Raw genomic sequence first — 17,474 nt, 5'->3', positions numbered from 1 at the left:
AGGACTAGTGTTCGGCTGCGCAATAATCTTCCCCCGGCTCGCCCTTGCCTCCCGTCGCCCCTTCACCTAGGTAGGTGGGTATCGCCAATGCAAGTGCTCCGATTCACCTCGGTGAGCCCCACTTGACTTTGCCGAAACCTTTGATGCCAAGGGCAGAGCTCAATCCCCCTGCGGGGGAGTGTAAATTACGGGCAGATGCTGTTCTATACGATTCAAATGACTCGAGGCATATGGATCATTTGGGCACGTTCTTTTCAGCCCCCAGTCTCCCGTACCTTCCGACGTTGACGAGAGCGTAATGCAAGACTGCAAGCCCCGGCTGTTGGAGATGGGAGATGATATCCGGGCGGAGGTCTCAAGCACCAAACTAGAATTAGGCGTTCTGGCTTCTGCCAGCCCACCCTCTCACTTCCATCCTTTGAATCACCATCGCAACTATGAAGGCAGTTGTGATCCATAAATTCGTCACGGTGTGTTTCCCAAGCAGCCACCAAAGGGGAGGCATCGTAGCTAAACTGTGCCTAGGACTTGGACAAGGTCCATCCCTCGGACGTCGATCCTCCGCCGGTGACAAACGACCAAGTGGTCATTGACGTGAAAGCGGCCGGAGTGAACTTTGTCGATACACTCTATGTAGGTCTCAACTGGCCGACCTCGCACTCCACTTCGCGACACCCTCCACACCAACCAGAGCAGCAATGATGGGAGAGGCAGTACAAACGCGACATCCGTAACTAACAACCAAAACCCCACAACCCAAGGCCCAAGGCAAGCACCAAAACAACCGCAACCTCGTCACCCCGCCCTTCACCCTCGGTCTCGAGTTCTCGGGCGTAGTCCGCTCCGTCCCCCCGACGACCACCACCTCCCCATCCCCCTTCCCCTTCCCCCCCGGCACGCCCGTCTTCGGCGACGCGCCATCAGGCTCCTACGCGACGCAGCTCTCCCTCCCCGCCTCCGCCTCCTTGCACGCCATCCCGCGGGGCTGGACCTTCGCCGACGCAGCCGGCGTGGCGGCGACGCTGCCCGTGGCCTACGGCGCTCTGGTGCTGCGCGGCCGCCTGTCGGCGGGCGAGACGGTGCTTGTGCTGGGCGCGGCGGGCGGGCTCGGCGTCGCGGCCGTGCAGGTCGCTGCTGCGGCGGCGGGGCGCGGCGGGTGCCGGGTGATCGGGGTTGCGGGCGGGGCGGGGCGGTGTGCGGTTGTGCGGGGGCTTGGGGCGGGCGTGAGGTGCGTTGACCGGCTGGCAGGGAGGGGCCAGTGGTGGGAGGCTGTGATGGAGGAGACGGGGGGTCGCGGGGTGGATGTTGTGTTTGATCCTGTTGGGTTGGTGGGGCTGAGCTTGAAGTGTCTGGCGCATCGGGGGAGGATCTTGGTCGTTGGGTTTGCGGGGCGGGATGCGGCGAGTATGGAGGGCGTCATGATGAATAGAGTGCTGCTGAAGCAGGCGGAGCTCATTGGATATGTGAGTTTCACGGATGGCCCCCTTAACCGGAACCCAATGGATTTACGTGACCGTTTCGTGAATTAATCAGAGAACACATGGCGCTGATGAACGTCTTAGAGGTTCGGTGAGAGTCACCGTCGATACCCCGGGGAGAAGGAGCAGATCTGGAGAGAGCTCTGGCCGCTCATAGAAGCCGGAAAGATCAAGCCGGTCCTGTATGATGAGAAGTATATGGGGCTTGAGAGTGTCCCAAGGGCACTCAAGGACATCGCGTCGGGGAAGATCTGGGGTAAGGCGGTGGTACACGTTGACACAGCCGAGGAAGAAGGCCAGAAGGCCAGGCTCTGAAGGGTTGGTCTTAGTCAAGATGTACTGTACATCAGGGTCTGACTCAAGGTTGCAACTGTCACACCGCTTCTACCTGACGGGGTGAATGCCGGTCAACAGTAACGAGTAGATGCTATATGGAAAGTCCAGGCTCCAAGCTCGGATTGAAAGCGCTTAGTAGGTCTCCGGTGCGTGTTGCAAAGCAAGCTGCACGACATTTTCGCCTATCCCGCACCTCTCTGAAGTTCAAGCTGAGATTCCCAAACGCCAGGCTTCGCAATGCAGATCCTATAGCTGACCAGACAGATACGAAGAATTCTATCTGGATTCTCGTGTTGCTAGATCCATCCGGTCACCGTCCCCCGTCTCCCGTCCCCCAACCCCCCGTCCTTTTTTGCCCCCGGGTGCGCCGGCCCTCTTATTCCGTCGTCGACATCGACAATAGATAGTTAGGTATCGCCCTACATCTTGACACCCCAGATGCCCCGCCCACCGCTGACACCAAGCCAATCTCCGTAGTCACCGCCGCCGGGGGAGTGTGGAATCCACCCGAGATTGCCGACCTCGTAATCGCATTGCCAGCTGGCAACGGGACTTTGAGCGGCGTTGGCTTGGGATGCACCGTTAACGGCCGGGGCAAACTGGCTCATGACATCCCAGATGAGAACTTGGCAGTCGTCACCCCCCGAAGCGAGGGTCCCTCTCCGATGTGGCGACCACTCGATGGAGCTCAGCGCGCCCCCATGACCCCGTAGCTCCAGGAGAGCGTGGCCCGGTTGCCGCACATCCAGGATTCGGATGACGTTGGAATCTTGGGCAAATGTGGCCAAGAGGTGGGTATCATGGGGGGATGTTGCAAGGCGCAGGAGCGGGGGAGGGTGCGACATTGTCTGCTGCGCGAGAGTCGGACTCATCCGGCCACCGTTGGGGTCTTGAGACGAGTCATTTGTAGTCAGTCATCTGTCTCGCTCCTATGAGCCGGGACGCCAAGCCAACATACCTCGTTCTTCCTTGCCGGTAGGCTCGTAGATGATAGTGCTGTGCTCGAGACTCCGCAGATCAAACATGCGGACACTCCCATCCTGGCCACAGCTAACAAACACATCAACACTGTTTGCGCAGAACCGCACGTCATATACCTCCTTGTCGTGCGCGATTAGCTGGGTCTTGGCTGTCAACGAGGGAATGTCCCAGATGGTGCAGGTTGTGTCGATGCTTGACGTGATGATCAAGCTGGGCGACACAGTATTCCAGTCCAGAGAAGTCAACGGCGCGGTATGATCGGGCGTCTTCGAATTGGATAACAGAGCCAACGGGGTCAATTTGGTGATGGGCAAATCCCGGCCATTTCTTCCCGTAATAGAGTTGCTCTGGGGCGTTGGGACGTCTGCAGGGAGCGACCATAGCCGCAAATGATCGCCCGACGTGGCCAGCAGATCTGTCGACTGCTTCTGGGAGGACGGTGGTTCCCAGAGCAAGCGGGTCACCGGGTACGAGTGCGTAGCCTCGGCGATCTTGGTAAACTCCATGCTGTGCTTTGACGTCCCGGGCATGTAAACATCGGACGGAGTGGGTACGAATTGGGTATCAAGGATTTGGATCTGCGAACGGGCTGTTAGCATTACGGTCCATAGAGCCACGTACAAAATGTCGGGAAAGGGGAGGGCATAGGAACCCACAAAGTTATGGCCGTCTTCGAGGTAGCTTCCCAATGCCACCTTCCCTGCGCTATTGTCATTGGCGGGCCATTTGCACCAATCGAAGGCATATAGAGCCCATGGTGCGAGATATTTGCTCGTGCCCGGCTGGCTGTTCACCATCTCGTATTGCGAACTGCCAGGGATACCGTCCGACAGGCTCGAGTCGGCACGTGGTCGGATATCTGCAAGACCAAGAGGGGTGTTGGAGATGTTACGCTGCGAGCCAGATGCATATTTGGGATCAGAGGGCGAGATGAACTGGGACGATGAGCCGGCGTTTGGCGTGGTTGGAGTGTAGGGGACATAGCCGGAGCCGCCTTCATATGGGGCCGCAGGGCTTGAGCGTGAATAGGTATGGGAGAGGCTCAGGTTGGAAGGTTTTGACGGCGTCGAATAGTCGGGCTGGCTTGGTGCCGCGTTCGAGGGTAACGCGGGGGGTCGGCCGGCCAAGCCCCCTGGCTGCAGCACGTTGGGCACCGCGGAGCTGTTCTGGTAGCCCTGCATTGGGGCGGGGTTCGGTGGCGCTTGGTCGAGCTTGATGTGCGGCGGCGCGCCGGTTGACGAGTATTCCCGAGGGGACATCTGGCCATGCCGGCCATGCTGGCTGTGCTGGCTCATGCCGCTGCTCATGTGCAGCTCGTCATTGTGGGAGCCGTACGTCCCTGTCCGCCGTGGCGGGGCGTACTGCTGTTGTTGAGGTTGATTCATGACGGCAGCAGGGGCGGGTTGAGGGGAATGACGACCGTCGTTGCAAGACGATTAGACGCCCAGGACAAGGCTTGGCGTCCTGCAGGCCGGGCCGTCGTGGAAGTGGGAAATGCTGGCCCAGACAGTGAGACTAAGGCTGTCGTGGGGGGTAGGAAAGAGGTTGTCGGCGGCCGGGGGGCCAGTGTCGCGGTGGGCGGAAATGAGGTGTTGGACAAGGGAGGAGGAAAGCGTCGTCAATCAGTAGGATATTGAAATGTGCTGCGGCTACCGCAACCACAGCACCCAGCCCAGTGTGGAGCAGGGGAATCGTTGGTCATGCATGTGGCTGATGCTGAGGTGGTGTGGCTCGACCGAGGGACAACCCAAGGGTCAAAACCCGGGCAGGGAATAGGTAGATGGAAAAGACCCTAATGCTTGATCAAGTGCTCGTGCCTACGGGAGAAAATAACCAAGGTACCTACCTAAGGTATGTGCTAGCAAAAGATACATAGATTCCCTCACTCAATATTGGTCGGGCAACTCTCAACCTACATTTAAGAGGAAACCTGACCCAAAGCCAATTCCATGGAGGTGGCTCGTTGTCACGTGCATTGACTCACAAAGTCCTTGTGCCACCCCTGCCGGGCTCGATTCAGCGGCTACTGAGCCTTTCATCGACAGAACACCCGCGACGTTATGTTATAATGCACCTGCGCCTGCGGAAATCTGATGCGATGAGCTGAGACGGAGGCGATCAAAACAATGCTCTCCACCTTAACCATCGATCGAGCAACAGCCTGCGCACAAAGAAAGGCGCCGGTGGCATTGATGGCGAAGATGGTCTTGAAGTTGCCGGCGTCACGTCGATAGCTTGCATCGTACTAGACACCGGGAAAGCAGAAGAGAATATCTATGCCCCCAAGCAGTTCCACTGCCCTCGTGACCACCTCGGCGACGGCACCGCCTGTCACGATGGCGTTGCCGACGGCGGCAAAGTCTCCAGGCCCCCCTGACTGAGGGCGGTGCCTCCTGGGACCGACCATTTTGGGGAATGGTTCGCCAATCCAGCTTGGATCGATCGGCGATCATGCTCTAGTCTACCTCGACGGTTGTAATGGAGTGTTCGTCCCAGTCTGGTCAAAGCTGCAAACTAGGGCTGAAGATACACCCAAAAAGAGACTCGGGTTCTCCATCCGATCAATGCCACCGAGTTCGGACGATGATTCGGTTCACAAGGCTGAGCAAGCAAGACAAGGCCGATCTTCCAATTGTGGCGGTGGCCATCGTCCCATTCTCTGTGTCTGTTGTCAGCAATTATTCACAAACATGCAACCAGTTGCTGTTGGCTCGCTCGCTCCCTCTGCTTCTCACCCGCTGACATTTTTCTTGACTTCCCAACTTCCACGCCGTGTTTCCTGCTACCTACCTCGCTCGGTTGGCTACCTCTTATCATGCCTTCGGTGGGACGGAGCATGATCAATCCAAATTCATGCACTACGCCGCCGGTGTTGAATATTTAATAATAGCATTTCGGGTTGATAGAGAGCACGGATCACACAAATAGCAGATCGTTCTATCTGCCAAGCCTCGGAGCGAGCTGGCTTTCCCGGTTCCCAATTGATTGTTTTGTGGCTGTGGCACTTCAAGCATCAACGAACATGTGCTGCCGTCACAGAAACAGAAGATCTGTACGGGCTTGAGCACCTGCAAACCAATGGATAGGTAGTTCCTATCTAGGAGGTAGATGCAGTTGGGCAACAAGTGCGGGCGTCATCCCTCACCTTCTCTGCAAATTCGAGACATATACTGTGGTTTAATATCAAGGCAGCTTCCATGATAGAATTGGTAGAACCCGCCAAGCCCAGCCACGTCTTGGCGCACTCTCCCTCATTTACTGATCCGTATCGCGACCTGGTTACAACTCACAAGGTGCCGGATCCGTTCTCTCCCGTCGGGGGAGTCAGCAACGATTTCCAGAGCAGTAAGTCACGGCGTTCCCATCTACGCATTGCTGCCCGCTATAGCAGATCAGGGACCGACAATCAACTGCACCCCGGATTCGGGGGCATTTATTACGTGGATGGAATGCGCGGTTTCATCCGCTCGACCTTTTTCATTTGTACCGACTATGGGGAGCAATATACCGGAAGCTCCCAAGTGGCCGCTTGGCTCTCTGGATATTAACCACCGTTCGCTTTACCCGCGTCGGCACCTGTTGCTCCCTGGACCCCGTGAATGACAGCATAGGGATTTGAATTTGTCTACTCTCGAGACGGGCTTGATATTAGATGGAAATGAATTCGGCGGGCAAGCGGTCGACGCGCCTCTGCGCATGCCAATGGATGTGGAATATAAGGAGCAGACCTGCCTGTGGATGTGGATTGCATCGAATTCCCAATCTTCACCATCTCGCAACAAAACCAAAGACATCTCCGCCGGTAGGAAGTCAATAAGCAGTCCGACAGACCAACAGTCTCGACACAGCAGCGTCGCAAAGCCAAGATGAAGTTGAGCACAGCAATCGCGCTCGCGTTGTCGGCAGCAGCCGAGGCACACTGTAGATGACCCCCTCCTCACCCCTTGCCCCCTTTCTTTTTGAGCGAACCCTCGGGGGGGCTATCATCAGAAAACAGAACGTCTCGCTCACATACCACTCAAAACAAACAGACGTATTCCCAAGCGTCGGCAACACAGCGGACTGGGCGGCGGTCCGGCAGACCAAGAACTACCAGAGCAACGGCCCCGTGACGGACGTGGCGTCGCCCGACATGCGCTGCTACCAGATGCTGGGCGCGACGCAGATCGTCAACGTGACCGCCGGCTCGACCCTCGCGTACAACGCCAAGACCTCCATCTCCCACCCGGGCCCCATGGCCTTCTACATCGCAAAGGTCCCCGCCGGCCAGAGCGTCCTGGACTGGAACGCCGACGGCAAGGTCTGGTCCAAGATCTACCAGGACCAACCCAGCATCTCCGCCAGCAGCATAACCTGGCCATCACAGGGTAAGTCTTTGCACACAACGGAAGAAGAATAACTGGTGGGAGTTGGGTTCCCGAGTTAGGTTTCACGAAATATGTTTTAACCTCAAACCAAACCAGGCGCCCAATCGGTCAGCGTGACGATCCCCAAGTGCCTAGCGGACGGCGAGTACCTGCTGCGGGCGGAGCACATCGGCTTGCACAGCGCCAGTGCCGTGGGCGGGGCGCAGCTGTACATCTCGTGCGCGCAGATCTCGGTCAGCGGCGGGTCGGGCACCTACGCGCCCAAGAACCAGGTCGCCTTCCCCGGCGCCTACCCCGCCACCGACCCGGGCCTCGTCATCAACATCTACTACCCCATCCCCACGTCGTACACGCCTCCCGGCCCAGCGGCCGAGACTTGCTAGAGGGCTGATTTGGTGGGCTCGGGGGTGGTGGAGTGAGTCCTTGGATCTCGAGGGATGCCTGGGCTGAGTTGAGGTATTATGTGTGTGATGGGGAGTCTGAGACTCTAGAATAACCCAGCAAAGGGGTTCGAATGTATATATAGATATATATATCTTAGAAGCACAAAAAAACGCCTGACTCAACATCAGCATGGAGCCGCAATGTTCATGTTCGCAACGAATCACCAGGATAGTTTACTCAGCGACGTTCGGCCGGATCTAAATTCTCTCACACGATCTTGAACACGACTCATACCATTGAAGGGAAAGAAGACGCGGTGGAATCCTCTCCCGGTCACGCCTGCCTGAGCAACTTACCCACAGACGTACGGAGGAAACTGAAAGAACTCTATATCCCACTACGAGGGTGAGGGAAAACGAAGCTCACCGGACCTACCTACCAGCTACTGTCATCCATCTTACTTACGGCCAAACGCCTTAGTACAAAGCCTCTCGACGAGCTTCGGATACGCTCGGCCACCCGGCCAATAAATGCCACGAGCGCCTAAACGTCAAGGACGACCCGGCTCGGGAGGCGCGGGGGTATTAGGCGGGACGGATAGCGTTCGTAGACGGTGTCGGTGTCGGGAGTCCACACACACACACACACACACATAGGCCGGCCAGAAGGGCTCGAAGCAAAACTCATGTTGTACTGTGAATCCCTGCCGGCTTCTCGACTGGCCTGCGCAGGCTCGGTCGCTGTTTGCAGTACGGTTTCCGCTCTTATCATTGCCTCTTGGCGCCCAGGAAGATGCTTATATCGGCCCCCACCCGCTGCTCGCCTTGTTGATAGAACTCGCCGGGTTTGCTCTCCGCGCCCGTAATGTCAATGTATGGGGCTAGATGCTAGCGCAGACGGTGGGGGCCAGAAGTATATTCCCGGGACGCTTCTGTCTTCGAGCGGCGTTTCATATTGTCGGCGGTCGATCGGGACAGGCGCCACGAGTTTGTCCGTCTTGTGACGATTGGAGCTAGAGCGGAATTGGTAGCGGGGTCGAGGTCGGGGGGAAGGCATTAGATATGGCCGTCGACAGGCACCGAAATGAACACGCGACTCCGGTGCTCAATCTCAGTGCGGTGGCATAATTTGTACATGATCGAGTCGCATTGGCTAAATGAAGTTTACAACTGGTAGAATGCACAACTGGGAAAGTGGAAGGTGCGTGACATCTCACGTGGACGGACAGACTTCTTCCCAAGGGCGATCGGCAGTCAGCGGCGCCACGTCGGGCGCCACCAGGGCTAAAATCAAAAGCTGTGGCGCCGGACCAACCCATCCACCCATGTAAGACTTCACGGATCGTAGAGCTCCACCTCACCGGACATCAATCCACGGCTGTTCAGGTTCTTTGCATCGAAGACCGCATTCTTGAGAATATCGCCAGGATAAGGATATTCTGTGAAGAACCCTTCCGGCCCCGGGAGCTTGGATTCCCATCCCGAGAGGAACGGTTCAATGATGCAGTGGAAGCATAGCGACCGGGAAACCGGTGGTCCATCGAGCCGTCCTGGCGGGTTACACATAATTCCCAAGCGCCTGGCTGGATTGATCTCTCAAGATGAGGATGATAGGCTATCCTCTCAAGGGAAAGCAAGTAAGCCAATACTTTACTAGCCCACCACCACCACAGGATTGATTGTCCGGAGACGCAGGGCGCTTTTAGCCTTTGGCTGCCAAGTCTTTTTCGTCGGGTCCGATGGGGGAATGCCATGGCGACACCCCGGGGCGGCCAACCTCACCCCCTCGCGTCTGGTATGGATCCAATCACCCAAGCAGAGCAAGCTTTTGTTGGGTGTCGATACGGGTTGGACAAGCTTTGGTTGAGGTGTATCTGAACGGGTGATATGGTTACTGATATGGTTACGCATGCTCGTCTCTTGGCAAAGCTGTTTCGACGGATTTGTTCTGGATGCGTGGGTGCGTGGTACGTGATACGTGACAGATCCCAGCCCAACATTAGTTCATTACTGAAGTCCGACTACTTTACGGTGGATCATCGGAATGCCGGCCGGGGCGAAGGGGAAAGGTTGAGCCCTCCCCCATAGGAATTGCTTGGCTAAATCCGAAAGTATAAAGATGAGCCAGACTCCGGTCCCACGGCCAGGCACGAAGGATCGGACCCAACAAATCAATTCATGTTTTCAAGACTGATCAATTGGCTTCGCTCATTGTCGAGGGTTTTTGCATCGCCGAGCAGCAAGGCCTTGCACGACTCTAGCGACGATCGAAGCAGTAACTCCTCCCAGCCCATCAACGAGATCAAACAAGTATCACCACCCGCCACAATGCCTGCTCTTACTACCTCTACTCCGCCAGGGAGCAAGTTCAACCGGATCCCGGGCCCCCTGGGCCTTGCTTCTGCGTCGCTCGAAGGCAAGGTTGCGCTTGTCACCGGGGCCGGTAAGTGACGAGTCCGGGATGGGATGGAATCGGCTGCCTGAGAGGTGCTAACGACTGCCCGCCTCCAGGTCGTGGAATTGGCCGGGAGATGGCATTGGAGCTCGGACGACGGGGTGCCAAAGTGATCGTCAACTACGCCAACAGCACCGAGGCCGCCGAGGAGGTCGTGTCGCAGATCAGGAAGTCGGGGTCGGACGCGGCATCAGTCAAGGCCAACGTGTCCAGCGTCGACGATATCGTGCGCCTATTCGCAGAGGCCGTCAAGGCGTTCGGCAAGCTCGACATTGTGTGCTCCAACAGCGGCGTCGTCTCGTTTGGCCACATCAAGGATGTCACGCCCGAGGAGTACGACCGTGTGTTCGCCATCAACACGCGCGGCCAGTTCTTCGTCGCCCGCGAGGCCTACAAGCACCTCGAGGTCGGCGGCCGCCTGATCCTCATGGGCTCCATCACCGGCCAGGCCAAGGCCGTCCCCATGCACGCCGTCTACTCGGGCTCCAAGGGCACCATTGAGACCTTCGTGCGCTGCATGGCTGTCGGTGAGTCTGCCCCTCTCTCCGGGATGCCCCTCCCGCCTGCATGCCCTTCCTGCACGATAAGCCGTGTAAGCGAGGATTACCGGCATTTCCAGAAAATTCCCAAAAAGTGTTCCATACCCGGACACCCAGTCCCAATTTCCCCAACTCATCTCCGTTCACACCTCCCGCCCCCAACACATGCTCTCACACGCTGACACACACACCTGCAGACTTTGGCGACAAGAAGATCACCGTTAACGCCGTCGCCCCCGGCGGTATCAAGACGTAAGTGCTACTTTCCCTCCTGAACTTGCGAGGGCCCCGCAGCCCTTGCGATTGATATCGGAAACCTCTCCCTCATTCCCCTCCATGATCGAATCAATCCCGGCTAACCCATTACACAAGCGACATGTACCAAGAGGTGTGCCGTAAATACATCCCCAACGGTCACATGCTCGACGATGAGGGCGTCGACGAGGTCAGTAACCCGAGAGAACCCCCCCCTTTGCAGACGATCATCGGGAGCTGACACCCATTTAGTACGCCGCCACCTGGTCCCCGCTCCACCGCGTCGGGCTCCCGATCGACATCGCCCGCGTCGTCTGCTTCCTCGCCTCGCAAGACGGCGAATGGATCAACGGCAAGGTCCTCGGCATCGACGGCGCGGCCTGCATGTAGCCTCCCGTTGCTTCTCTTGTCTCTTTGAGATTCCCTTCCTTTGTGGCAGACGTGGACGACACCGGTTTTTCTTCTTTTCTTTTCTTTTTAGGTTTTCTTCCTTGCTGCGTAGTTGTGCTGGCAAATAGCCTCCCCTGGCTATGACCTCTTTTCTGGCTGGACGGAGTTCACATACGTGGGAATGGTTCTGCATGTTGAAACATAGTGGGCTGAGGTGATAGTCATGTCATCTAGAGAGATAGACGGGGACGAAATTGTGAGAGCCAGTAGGGGATGAAGGTTGATTAATTGCCTGGAAGTGCATCCGTGTCTGTCGCTGGGCTGTATTATGTCCAGCTATTTGATGCGTCTTGAGATCCGCTCCATATATCATATCAACTTCTCTGTCGACAATAAGCAATGCGAGTTTACCCGAGTTGTGCTGGACAAGATGACTGAAGTAGGTGTCGAGTGTTCAAGGCAACGTGTACGGGTAGGTACTGAGAGTATATAATACATGGACTTCCACCGTCAGACTGTCTAGACACTGAATAAGGGGTCCAATTCCAGTTCGGAAAAAGAACAATACAAAATTACACAATAATCCCAACGATTTCCGAGATCATCTCCATCAGTCTATAACCCCAAGTATTATCTTTACTCCCATGCTATCCTAATACACACATGCAAACTCCACCATGCTATTATACTCCCCAGAATCTCACGGGGATGGGAAGAAACCCGCTTCCCATCTCTAGAAAGTGACTCAAATGTCTTGCCAAATCCCAAACAGAGGCATCTCAAAGAAAACAACACACAAGACAAACCAACTTCAAAACCACGCCTCCCTCCCCTCCCTCCTCCCCCCCGCAAGCAACACACCCTCCCCCTCCCCAACCCTCCAAGCATACCACGCCGCCCCAGCCACACACCTCGGATCGACGGGCATCCGCGGCCACCTCTGGCCGCCGACCCGGGGGGGCAGCAGCGACGCGACCAGGCACCACGCCAGGCAGACGAGGGTCGCGGCCGAGAGGGCGGCGCAGGCGTCGTGCGAGCGCAGCGTCTGCGAGGGGCTGTAGGGCACGTTGGAGAGGAGGGCGGGGAGGAACTCGGCGAGGAGGGCCGCTGTTGCTGTCGCGAGGGGGAAGAGCTGGGGCCGGTGGTGGCGGTGGCGGAGGAGACGGAGGGTTGAGGATGTGATGGCGGAGATGGGGTTGGTTGGGCGGGGGAGGTGGAGGGCTTGCTGGGGTGGAGAGTCGGAATGGGTTGCTAGGAGTTGGTAGGGGGCCATTGTGGTGACGGCTGGGGATGGAGGTTAGTGGGCTGCTGATTCTAGGGGAAGAAGATGGAAGGGGGAGGCTCGTCGACTTACCGATGAAGAATGCCTGCCAACAGGACGTGACGATGACGCCCAAAATGGCAAAGAGGAACCGGACTCCGAAGCTGTGGCTGTACATGAACCTGTTGAAATCGGAGTTCAGATTTCTGAGGGTCAGGTGATAATAAAGGATCAAGACCAACAAGCCGACGATGTAAAGCAGGAACGCGATCCGCCAGGGATACCGCAGCGTCATGAACGGCAGCTCCTTTTCCCTCCTTCTCCTTCTTCCCCTGCCATTCTTTCCAACCGCCACCGCCGTCGCCCCCTCGGTCTGGGGTGGCCACACCACCACCACCTCCTCCTCCTCATCATCATCACGCCCGCTCTCCGCAGCCAGTCCCCGCCCCGACTCATCCAACAGCACAATCCCATACTCCTCCCCTCCATCACGCCCCTCAAAATACCCAATCCCATACCTCCTATCCGCCACCGCCCGACGAAGCCCCGCATCATCGCGCCTCCGAAACAACCCCGCCGCGACATCCGGGTTCCGAACCAGCGCCGCCATGCCCGCGACAGTCCACGGATTGGACGCCACGCCGGTCGGCCACCGCAGCAAGAGCACGACCAGCACCACCATCAGGAGGGCGACGCAGGCGAGCACGGCGACCAGGGCCGTGGCGGCGGCGGGGGAGACGCCCAGGGCGGCGGCGCAGTGCTCGGCGCTGGCCTCGCGGCAGTGGCCGTGCATCTTTAGGCCGACGGCCTCGGCGGCGAGGGGCACGGCGAGGCTCGCGCAGGCGACGGCGAGGGTCGTGATGAAGGGCACGGGGCGGCCGTGGAGGAGGGTCGCGAGCGGGGTGAGGAGGCCCGCTAGCCCGGTGTACTGTAGGGTCATGGATTCGGGGCCGGGCGCGCCACGCGGGGAGGACGCGAGGGCGTTGAAGGGCTGGTAGAGCTTTGCGTTGAGGTCGATTGTGCGGAGGGGGATGACGAGCATGACTGCTAGGAAGGTCGGGAGGAAGGTCCCGATGAAGTAGTCGCCTGCTGTGAGGTTGTAGGCCTTGACGGTTACGATCAGCGATGTCACTGATGTCGGGCCGCCGCTCATCGTGGCGGTGGGGGTGTCGCTTGGAGTGGAAGTAGCCGTCCGGGTGATTGTTGATTTCGGAGCCGTCGAGAGCATGGTCGAAGGGGCAGGTGTCGATACGATGGTAGTCAGAGTTCCTGCTATTTCCGTGACGACGGTCGATGGCTCGAAGGTCTGGACTACGGTGGTGACAGTGCCGCCGACTATGGAGGAGTCGAGGGTGATGGTTATTAGGTCACTAGCTGTTGGTGTGGTGACCATCACTTCGGTGGTTCGAGTTCCCCCTATATCCGTTGTTACGGTGTAGGATATGGGCTGGAAACTTGTAGTCGCTGAAGCAAGCTCGACTGTCGTCAAAGTCCCACCCACCACAGTTACTTCGGTCTCTGGGGGAGGCGTTGTCACCAGCGTGACCAGGCTCCCCCCGCTAGACGTCACTATCGTCTGGGGCCCCTGACTGTTGACGACTGTAACCGGCGTGCCACCGATGGTGGTTACCACATTGGCTGAGGTTGCCTGCCCATCAGCCTGAATTGAGACAACCCCTATTGTAGTCACCGTGCCGCCGATAATCTGGACTTGGGTTTGCGGCGGCGGAGCGGTAACAAGCGTCACGAGACCTCCTCCCTGGGACGTGACGATTGTCTGGAGGCCCTGGGTATTGACGAGTGTGACGGTCTGGCCGCCGAATGTTGATACAACGTTTACCGAAACTTTCCCAGCTACCGCGGACGGTGTAAAGACCATCACATTTGCTGTTGGAGTCCCGCCAATGCTTGTCACCACCGTCTGTGGGGGAGGTGTGTAAACCTGGGTGCGGACGCCGCCATTCTCCTCGATGACCTTGGTTTGGGGGGCGAAAGTCTGCACGACGTTGTGGACCTCTCCGCCCTCTGTTATAGTCACGACGACGTTGACTGGGGCCCCCGTTTTCGGATCTGGGGTCTGGGAATAGGGGACGATCACGGTCTGCACTTCTGTAACAACTGTTGGTCCCAGAGTAACGTAGTACGGGACGTCGCTAGTGATGACTGTTTGGCTGATTGTACCTGGAGCGACCAATGTTGTAGAAAAGGTGGCGGTGACAGTGGATGTGACCGGGACGGTGCCCACGCTGGTCTCGATTGAGCCGGTTGCAGTCCCAAACGACGTCCTCACGATCGTGGATGCGGTGAGAAAGGTGGACACGACCGAGGTTCCCTCGGTGAATGAAGGCGCAATAGTTTGGGTGACTGGAAGCTCGGTCGTGAGGGTCTCGACAGTGGAAAACGTCGAACCCGAGTGGGTAATAGTCATAGTCGTCGTCGAGAATGTGGTTATGAAGCTCAGTGAAGTCGTATTGAAGGCCGTGGTGGACGGAGGGGCTGTCACGATGCTTGTGATCTCTGTAGTTCGCGTCGATGTGCGGATGATCGTACTTGTATGCAGAGAAGTAGAAGTGCTGAGGGTGAAGGATGGCCCCAGGAGGCGGCTGACCGACAACGGGTCCACAGTACTAATCGTTGAGCTTCCCGATATAATATATATTCCTGTCGCTTTTAAAGGGGTTGTCTGCGGCGAAGAAGTTGGGGGAGTCGAAGTGGATTCCTTGACAGGGATTCGAGCGCTGGATTTTTCATCCGATAGTTGGACTCCGGCTTCCAACCTGGAAGAAGAAGAAGTGGTAACTGCAAGGGGAGCCGAGGCTCCTGTTCGGCTTGGCGATGACATGCTGCTAGGTGAAGCCTCGGGGCTCAGCGTATTGCTGGGCGGGGGTTGGGTTTCGCGCGGGACTGAAGTGCTACTGGGTGCAACGGTCGACGTCGCTGGAGCAACACTGGGCGAAGTCAAGGTGCTTAGCAGATTTGAGGCCGTAATCTGACTGGAAATGACGGATGCGGAGATGGATGGAGATGTCTCGAGGCTCAAAACACTGCTGAGCAACGACGGAGCTTGGATTGAATCTGTCATGGAGACGGGGTCGGCCGCTGAAAGGGCCGTTTCCTGATTAAGAGTCGTGCTCGGCGCCGAGGTGTTGTCCCTTCTCACTCCATGCCAAAGCCTCGGTTTCATTCGAGGAGGCGTACCGGGGTGGTCAACGATAGCAGTGCTATCCGAGTTCGGCATCGCCTTCTCGGCCCAGACAACCAGGCCAATTGCGACGCAAATGAGGAAGATCAGTGTCAAAATGAAGGGCCATCTTAGGGGGGTTGGGCGGTAGTTTGGTTTCTTTCCCCGCAGATGTGCCCTCTTCTGGAAACCCTGGACTGCTGACTGACGATCGTCGATATCCTCGATCGCTTGACGGTTGTATTCGTACGCAGTGGGCTCGACCCGAGGGTCCGTCGGTTGGAACATGCTTGGATAACGTCGCCTTCGTGTGTCGTCGAGGAACTCTTCTGGACACCGCCTTGGATCAGAGTTTCCTGGTGTTTACCCTTACCCTGTATCTCAGGTGCAACCATGCCCGCCCTCAACTTCCAGCCATATTCCACGCAATAAACGGTCCTGGACTGCGAGAGACTGAACAGGGCCATAAAAAGAGGCATGGTGGTGAGCAAAAAGCTAGAGGGAGGCGGTCGGTCACGGGTATATACGCAGGCACCCATTGCTGGACCAAACAAGCAGGGTTGGCAGCGGCATCTTCCGAACTCGCGTCGTGTATGCGTAGGTAGAATGGCGGACGATAACCAATACCGTTGCTCCCATGGCATAGTGGCTTTTGCCAGCATGGAGGATGGTGGTGGCTTTGAGAGGCACTAAAGGAAACATCCAATGTCACGATCCCGATTGGGCGTTCTGGACCCTGTCGGATGGCGAGCAACGAGTGGCTGACCATGTCTGGAAACACATGAAACCTGCTGCTGTGGCACTGCGCGGTGGCTTGTCCTGCCACCACATCTGCAAGTCTTCGGCTTTCGTGGGATGGGCCAATCGGGCCATGATCTCTCATATAGGGCTGAGGGCCCCTTGTCGAGCTAAACAAGAACCCTGCCCAGCCATTTCAGCAGCAGCACCAGAAGCAGCACCACCGTTTAGATTACGAGGTGACTCACGAGGCCAGTGTGGCGTTATGTATCTGTATCATAGTCAAGCCGCCATGTGGACAAAGTATATACATTGGCTGGAAATCTCGACTGGGGATAGAAAATGTTCCCGGATTTGGATATAAGAAGATTCCAATGTGGGGAAATTAGGAATAGGTATTTTAAGGAATCGGGTATGCAGGGGATCCAGGGCTTTTGTTTTGATGATTTAAATGCCATGTTGAACGAAGAGAGAGGTGGCGGGAAAATAGGGGGAAAAAAGTCACAGAAAAGGGGTTGCACAGGGCACCCAGGAACGTCACCATCAATCATAATTACCATGGTTACTCCAGCGAATTAACCCCCCACTGACCTATTCCAAACACAGCCAGAAACCTCTGGCCCTAATTCATGGCGTCGAACCCTACCTGCGACTCGCCTTCCCCTTCTTCCCAAACAACTTACCACTCTTTTTAGACTCGCCCCCATGAGTTGCGCAAGCCATGCAGGGCCCATAGACCGAGTTTGACCTGGCCTCGTCCGGCTGCGTCTGGAAGTCCGGGCAGTCCCGATCGCTCGCGCGGGCCCATTCGCAGCGAGTCACGCCGTTGGACGCCGCCACGCTGTGGCCGCACTGGAAGTGGGCAAACGCTTGCTTGCACATCTTTCTGCCCTTTCCAACTTTTTGAGGTTTTTCTTTCTGTGTCTTCAACTCCGGGGAAATTGCGATTCCGAGACGTTTGCCAAAGAACCCTAGCTTTGGCGAGTGAAGCTAGATGTGGGACACTGTACCGGATCTGATATTCAAAACTTGCCTTCGGATGATCCTGGTAAAATAACTCTCCTTGCGAGATGGGGGGTCGGGCTTTGAGGATGGTGGTTGTAGCTGGGG

At 57.1% G+C, this 17,474-nt stretch overlaps 5 protein-coding genes across 5 annotated transcripts; 3 read left to right on the top strand and 2 right to left on the bottom strand.

Annotated features, from left to right (window-relative positions):
• Nucleotides 1-48: 48 nt before the first annotated feature.
• Nucleotides 49-2,227, top strand: QBC33DRAFT_587678 (uncharacterized protein). The gene is made up of 4 exons (XM_060431523.1): nucleotides 49-470; nucleotides 526-633; nucleotides 762-1,463; nucleotides 1,563-2,227. The coding sequence occupies exons 1-4, from the start codon at nucleotides 438-440 to the stop codon at nucleotides 1,791-1,793; spliced, it is 1,074 nt and encodes a 357-aa protein (XP_060283445.1). The 5' UTR covers nucleotides 49-437; the 3' UTR covers nucleotides 1,794-2,227.
• Nucleotides 2,156-4,746, bottom strand: QBC33DRAFT_611351 (WD40-repeat-containing domain protein; the record flags this gene model as incomplete). Its single annotated transcript, XM_060432445.1, has 4 exons — nucleotides 2,156-2,703; nucleotides 2,773-3,373; nucleotides 3,452-4,156; nucleotides 4,726-4,746. 4 exons carry the CDS (start codon nucleotides 4,744-4,746, stop codon nucleotides 2,234-2,236), a joined length of 1,797 nt encoding a protein of 598 aa, XP_060283444.1. The 3' UTR covers nucleotides 2,156-2,233.
• A 1,756-nt stretch (nucleotides 4,747-6,502) lies between these two features.
• QBC33DRAFT_81585 (glycoside hydrolase family 61 protein) lies at nucleotides 6,503-7,729 on the top strand. The gene is made up of 3 exons (XM_060433105.1): nucleotides 6,503-6,716; nucleotides 6,827-7,162; nucleotides 7,259-7,729. Exons 1-3 carry the CDS (start codon nucleotides 6,662-6,664, stop codon nucleotides 7,543-7,545), a joined length of 678 nt encoding a protein of 225 aa, XP_060283443.1. The 5' UTR covers nucleotides 6,503-6,661; the 3' UTR covers nucleotides 7,546-7,729.
• A 2,144-nt stretch (nucleotides 7,730-9,873) lies between these two features.
• Nucleotides 9,874-11,184, top strand: QBC33DRAFT_559355 (Trihydroxynaphthalene reductase; the record flags this gene model as incomplete). Its single annotated transcript, XM_060429967.1, has 5 exons — nucleotides 9,874-9,988; nucleotides 10,057-10,527; nucleotides 10,737-10,791; nucleotides 10,912-10,984; nucleotides 11,047-11,184. 5 exons carry the CDS (start codon nucleotides 9,874-9,876, stop codon nucleotides 11,182-11,184), a joined length of 852 nt encoding a protein of 283 aa, XP_060283442.1.
• A 469-nt stretch (nucleotides 11,185-11,653) lies between these two features.
• On the bottom strand, nucleotides 11,654-16,410 carry QBC33DRAFT_619924 (uncharacterized protein). The gene is made up of 4 exons (XM_060432758.1): nucleotides 14,627-16,410; nucleotides 12,539-14,563; nucleotides 12,096-12,468; nucleotides 11,654-11,799 (listed from the first exon to the last, which is right to left on the bottom strand). Exons 1-4 carry the CDS (start codon nucleotides 15,912-15,914, stop codon nucleotides 11,757-11,759), a joined length of 3,729 nt encoding a protein of 1,242 aa, XP_060283441.1. The 5' UTR covers nucleotides 15,915-16,410; the 3' UTR covers nucleotides 11,654-11,756.
• Nucleotides 16,411-17,474: the final 1,064 nt, after the last annotated feature.

This window comes from Phialemonium atrogriseum (genome assembly GCF_030411735.1).
Source record: "Phialemonium atrogriseum strain 8032-3 unplaced genomic scaffold QBC33scaffold_13, whole genome shotgun sequence".
NCBI classification, from domain to species: Eukaryota; Fungi; Ascomycota; class Sordariomycetes; order Cephalothecales; family Cephalothecaceae; genus Phialemonium; species Phialemonium atrogriseum.
The sequence above is the reverse complement of the archived record's forward strand: the minus strand, read 5'-3'. Positions and strand labels throughout refer to the sequence as shown.

Excerpts from the sequence above, each read along its gene's own strand:
- QBC33DRAFT_81585 (XM_060433105.1), top strand. The coding sequence starts at position 6,662 with ATGAAGTTGAGCACAGCAATCGCGCTCGCGTTGTCGGCAGCAGCCGAG. Across the intron at positions 6,717-6,826 it reads GGCAGCAGCCGAGGCACACT|ACGTATTCCCAAGCGTCGGC; the intron begins GTAGATGACCCC and ends CAAAACAAACAG. Across the intron at positions 7,163-7,258 it reads CATAACCTGGCCATCACAGG|GCGCCCAATCGGTCAGCGTG; the intron begins GTAAGTCTTTGC and ends AAACCAAACCAG.
- QBC33DRAFT_587678 (XM_060431523.1), top strand. The coding sequence starts at position 438 with ATGAAGGCAGTTGTGATCCATAAATTCGTCACG. Across the intron at positions 471-525 it reads TGATCCATAAATTCGTCACG|GACTTGGACAAGGTCCATCC; the intron begins GTGTGTTTCCCA and ends AACTGTGCCTAG. Across the intron at positions 634-761 it reads ACTTTGTCGATACACTCTAT|GCCCAAGGCAAGCACCAAAA; the intron begins GTAGGTCTCAAC and ends CCACAACCCAAG.
- QBC33DRAFT_619924 (XM_060432758.1), bottom strand. The coding sequence starts at position 15,914 with ATGTTCCAACCGACGGACCCTCGGGTCGAGCCCACTGCGTACGAATAC. Across the intron at positions 12,469-12,538 it reads TTGGCAGGCATTCTTCATCG|CCGTCACCACAATGGCCCCC; the intron begins GTAAGTCGACGA and ends CTCCATCCCCAG. Across the intron at positions 11,800-12,095 it reads CGGATGCCCGTCGATCCGAG|ACTGATGGAGATGATCTCGG; the intron begins GTGTGTGGCTGG and ends TTGGGGTTATAG.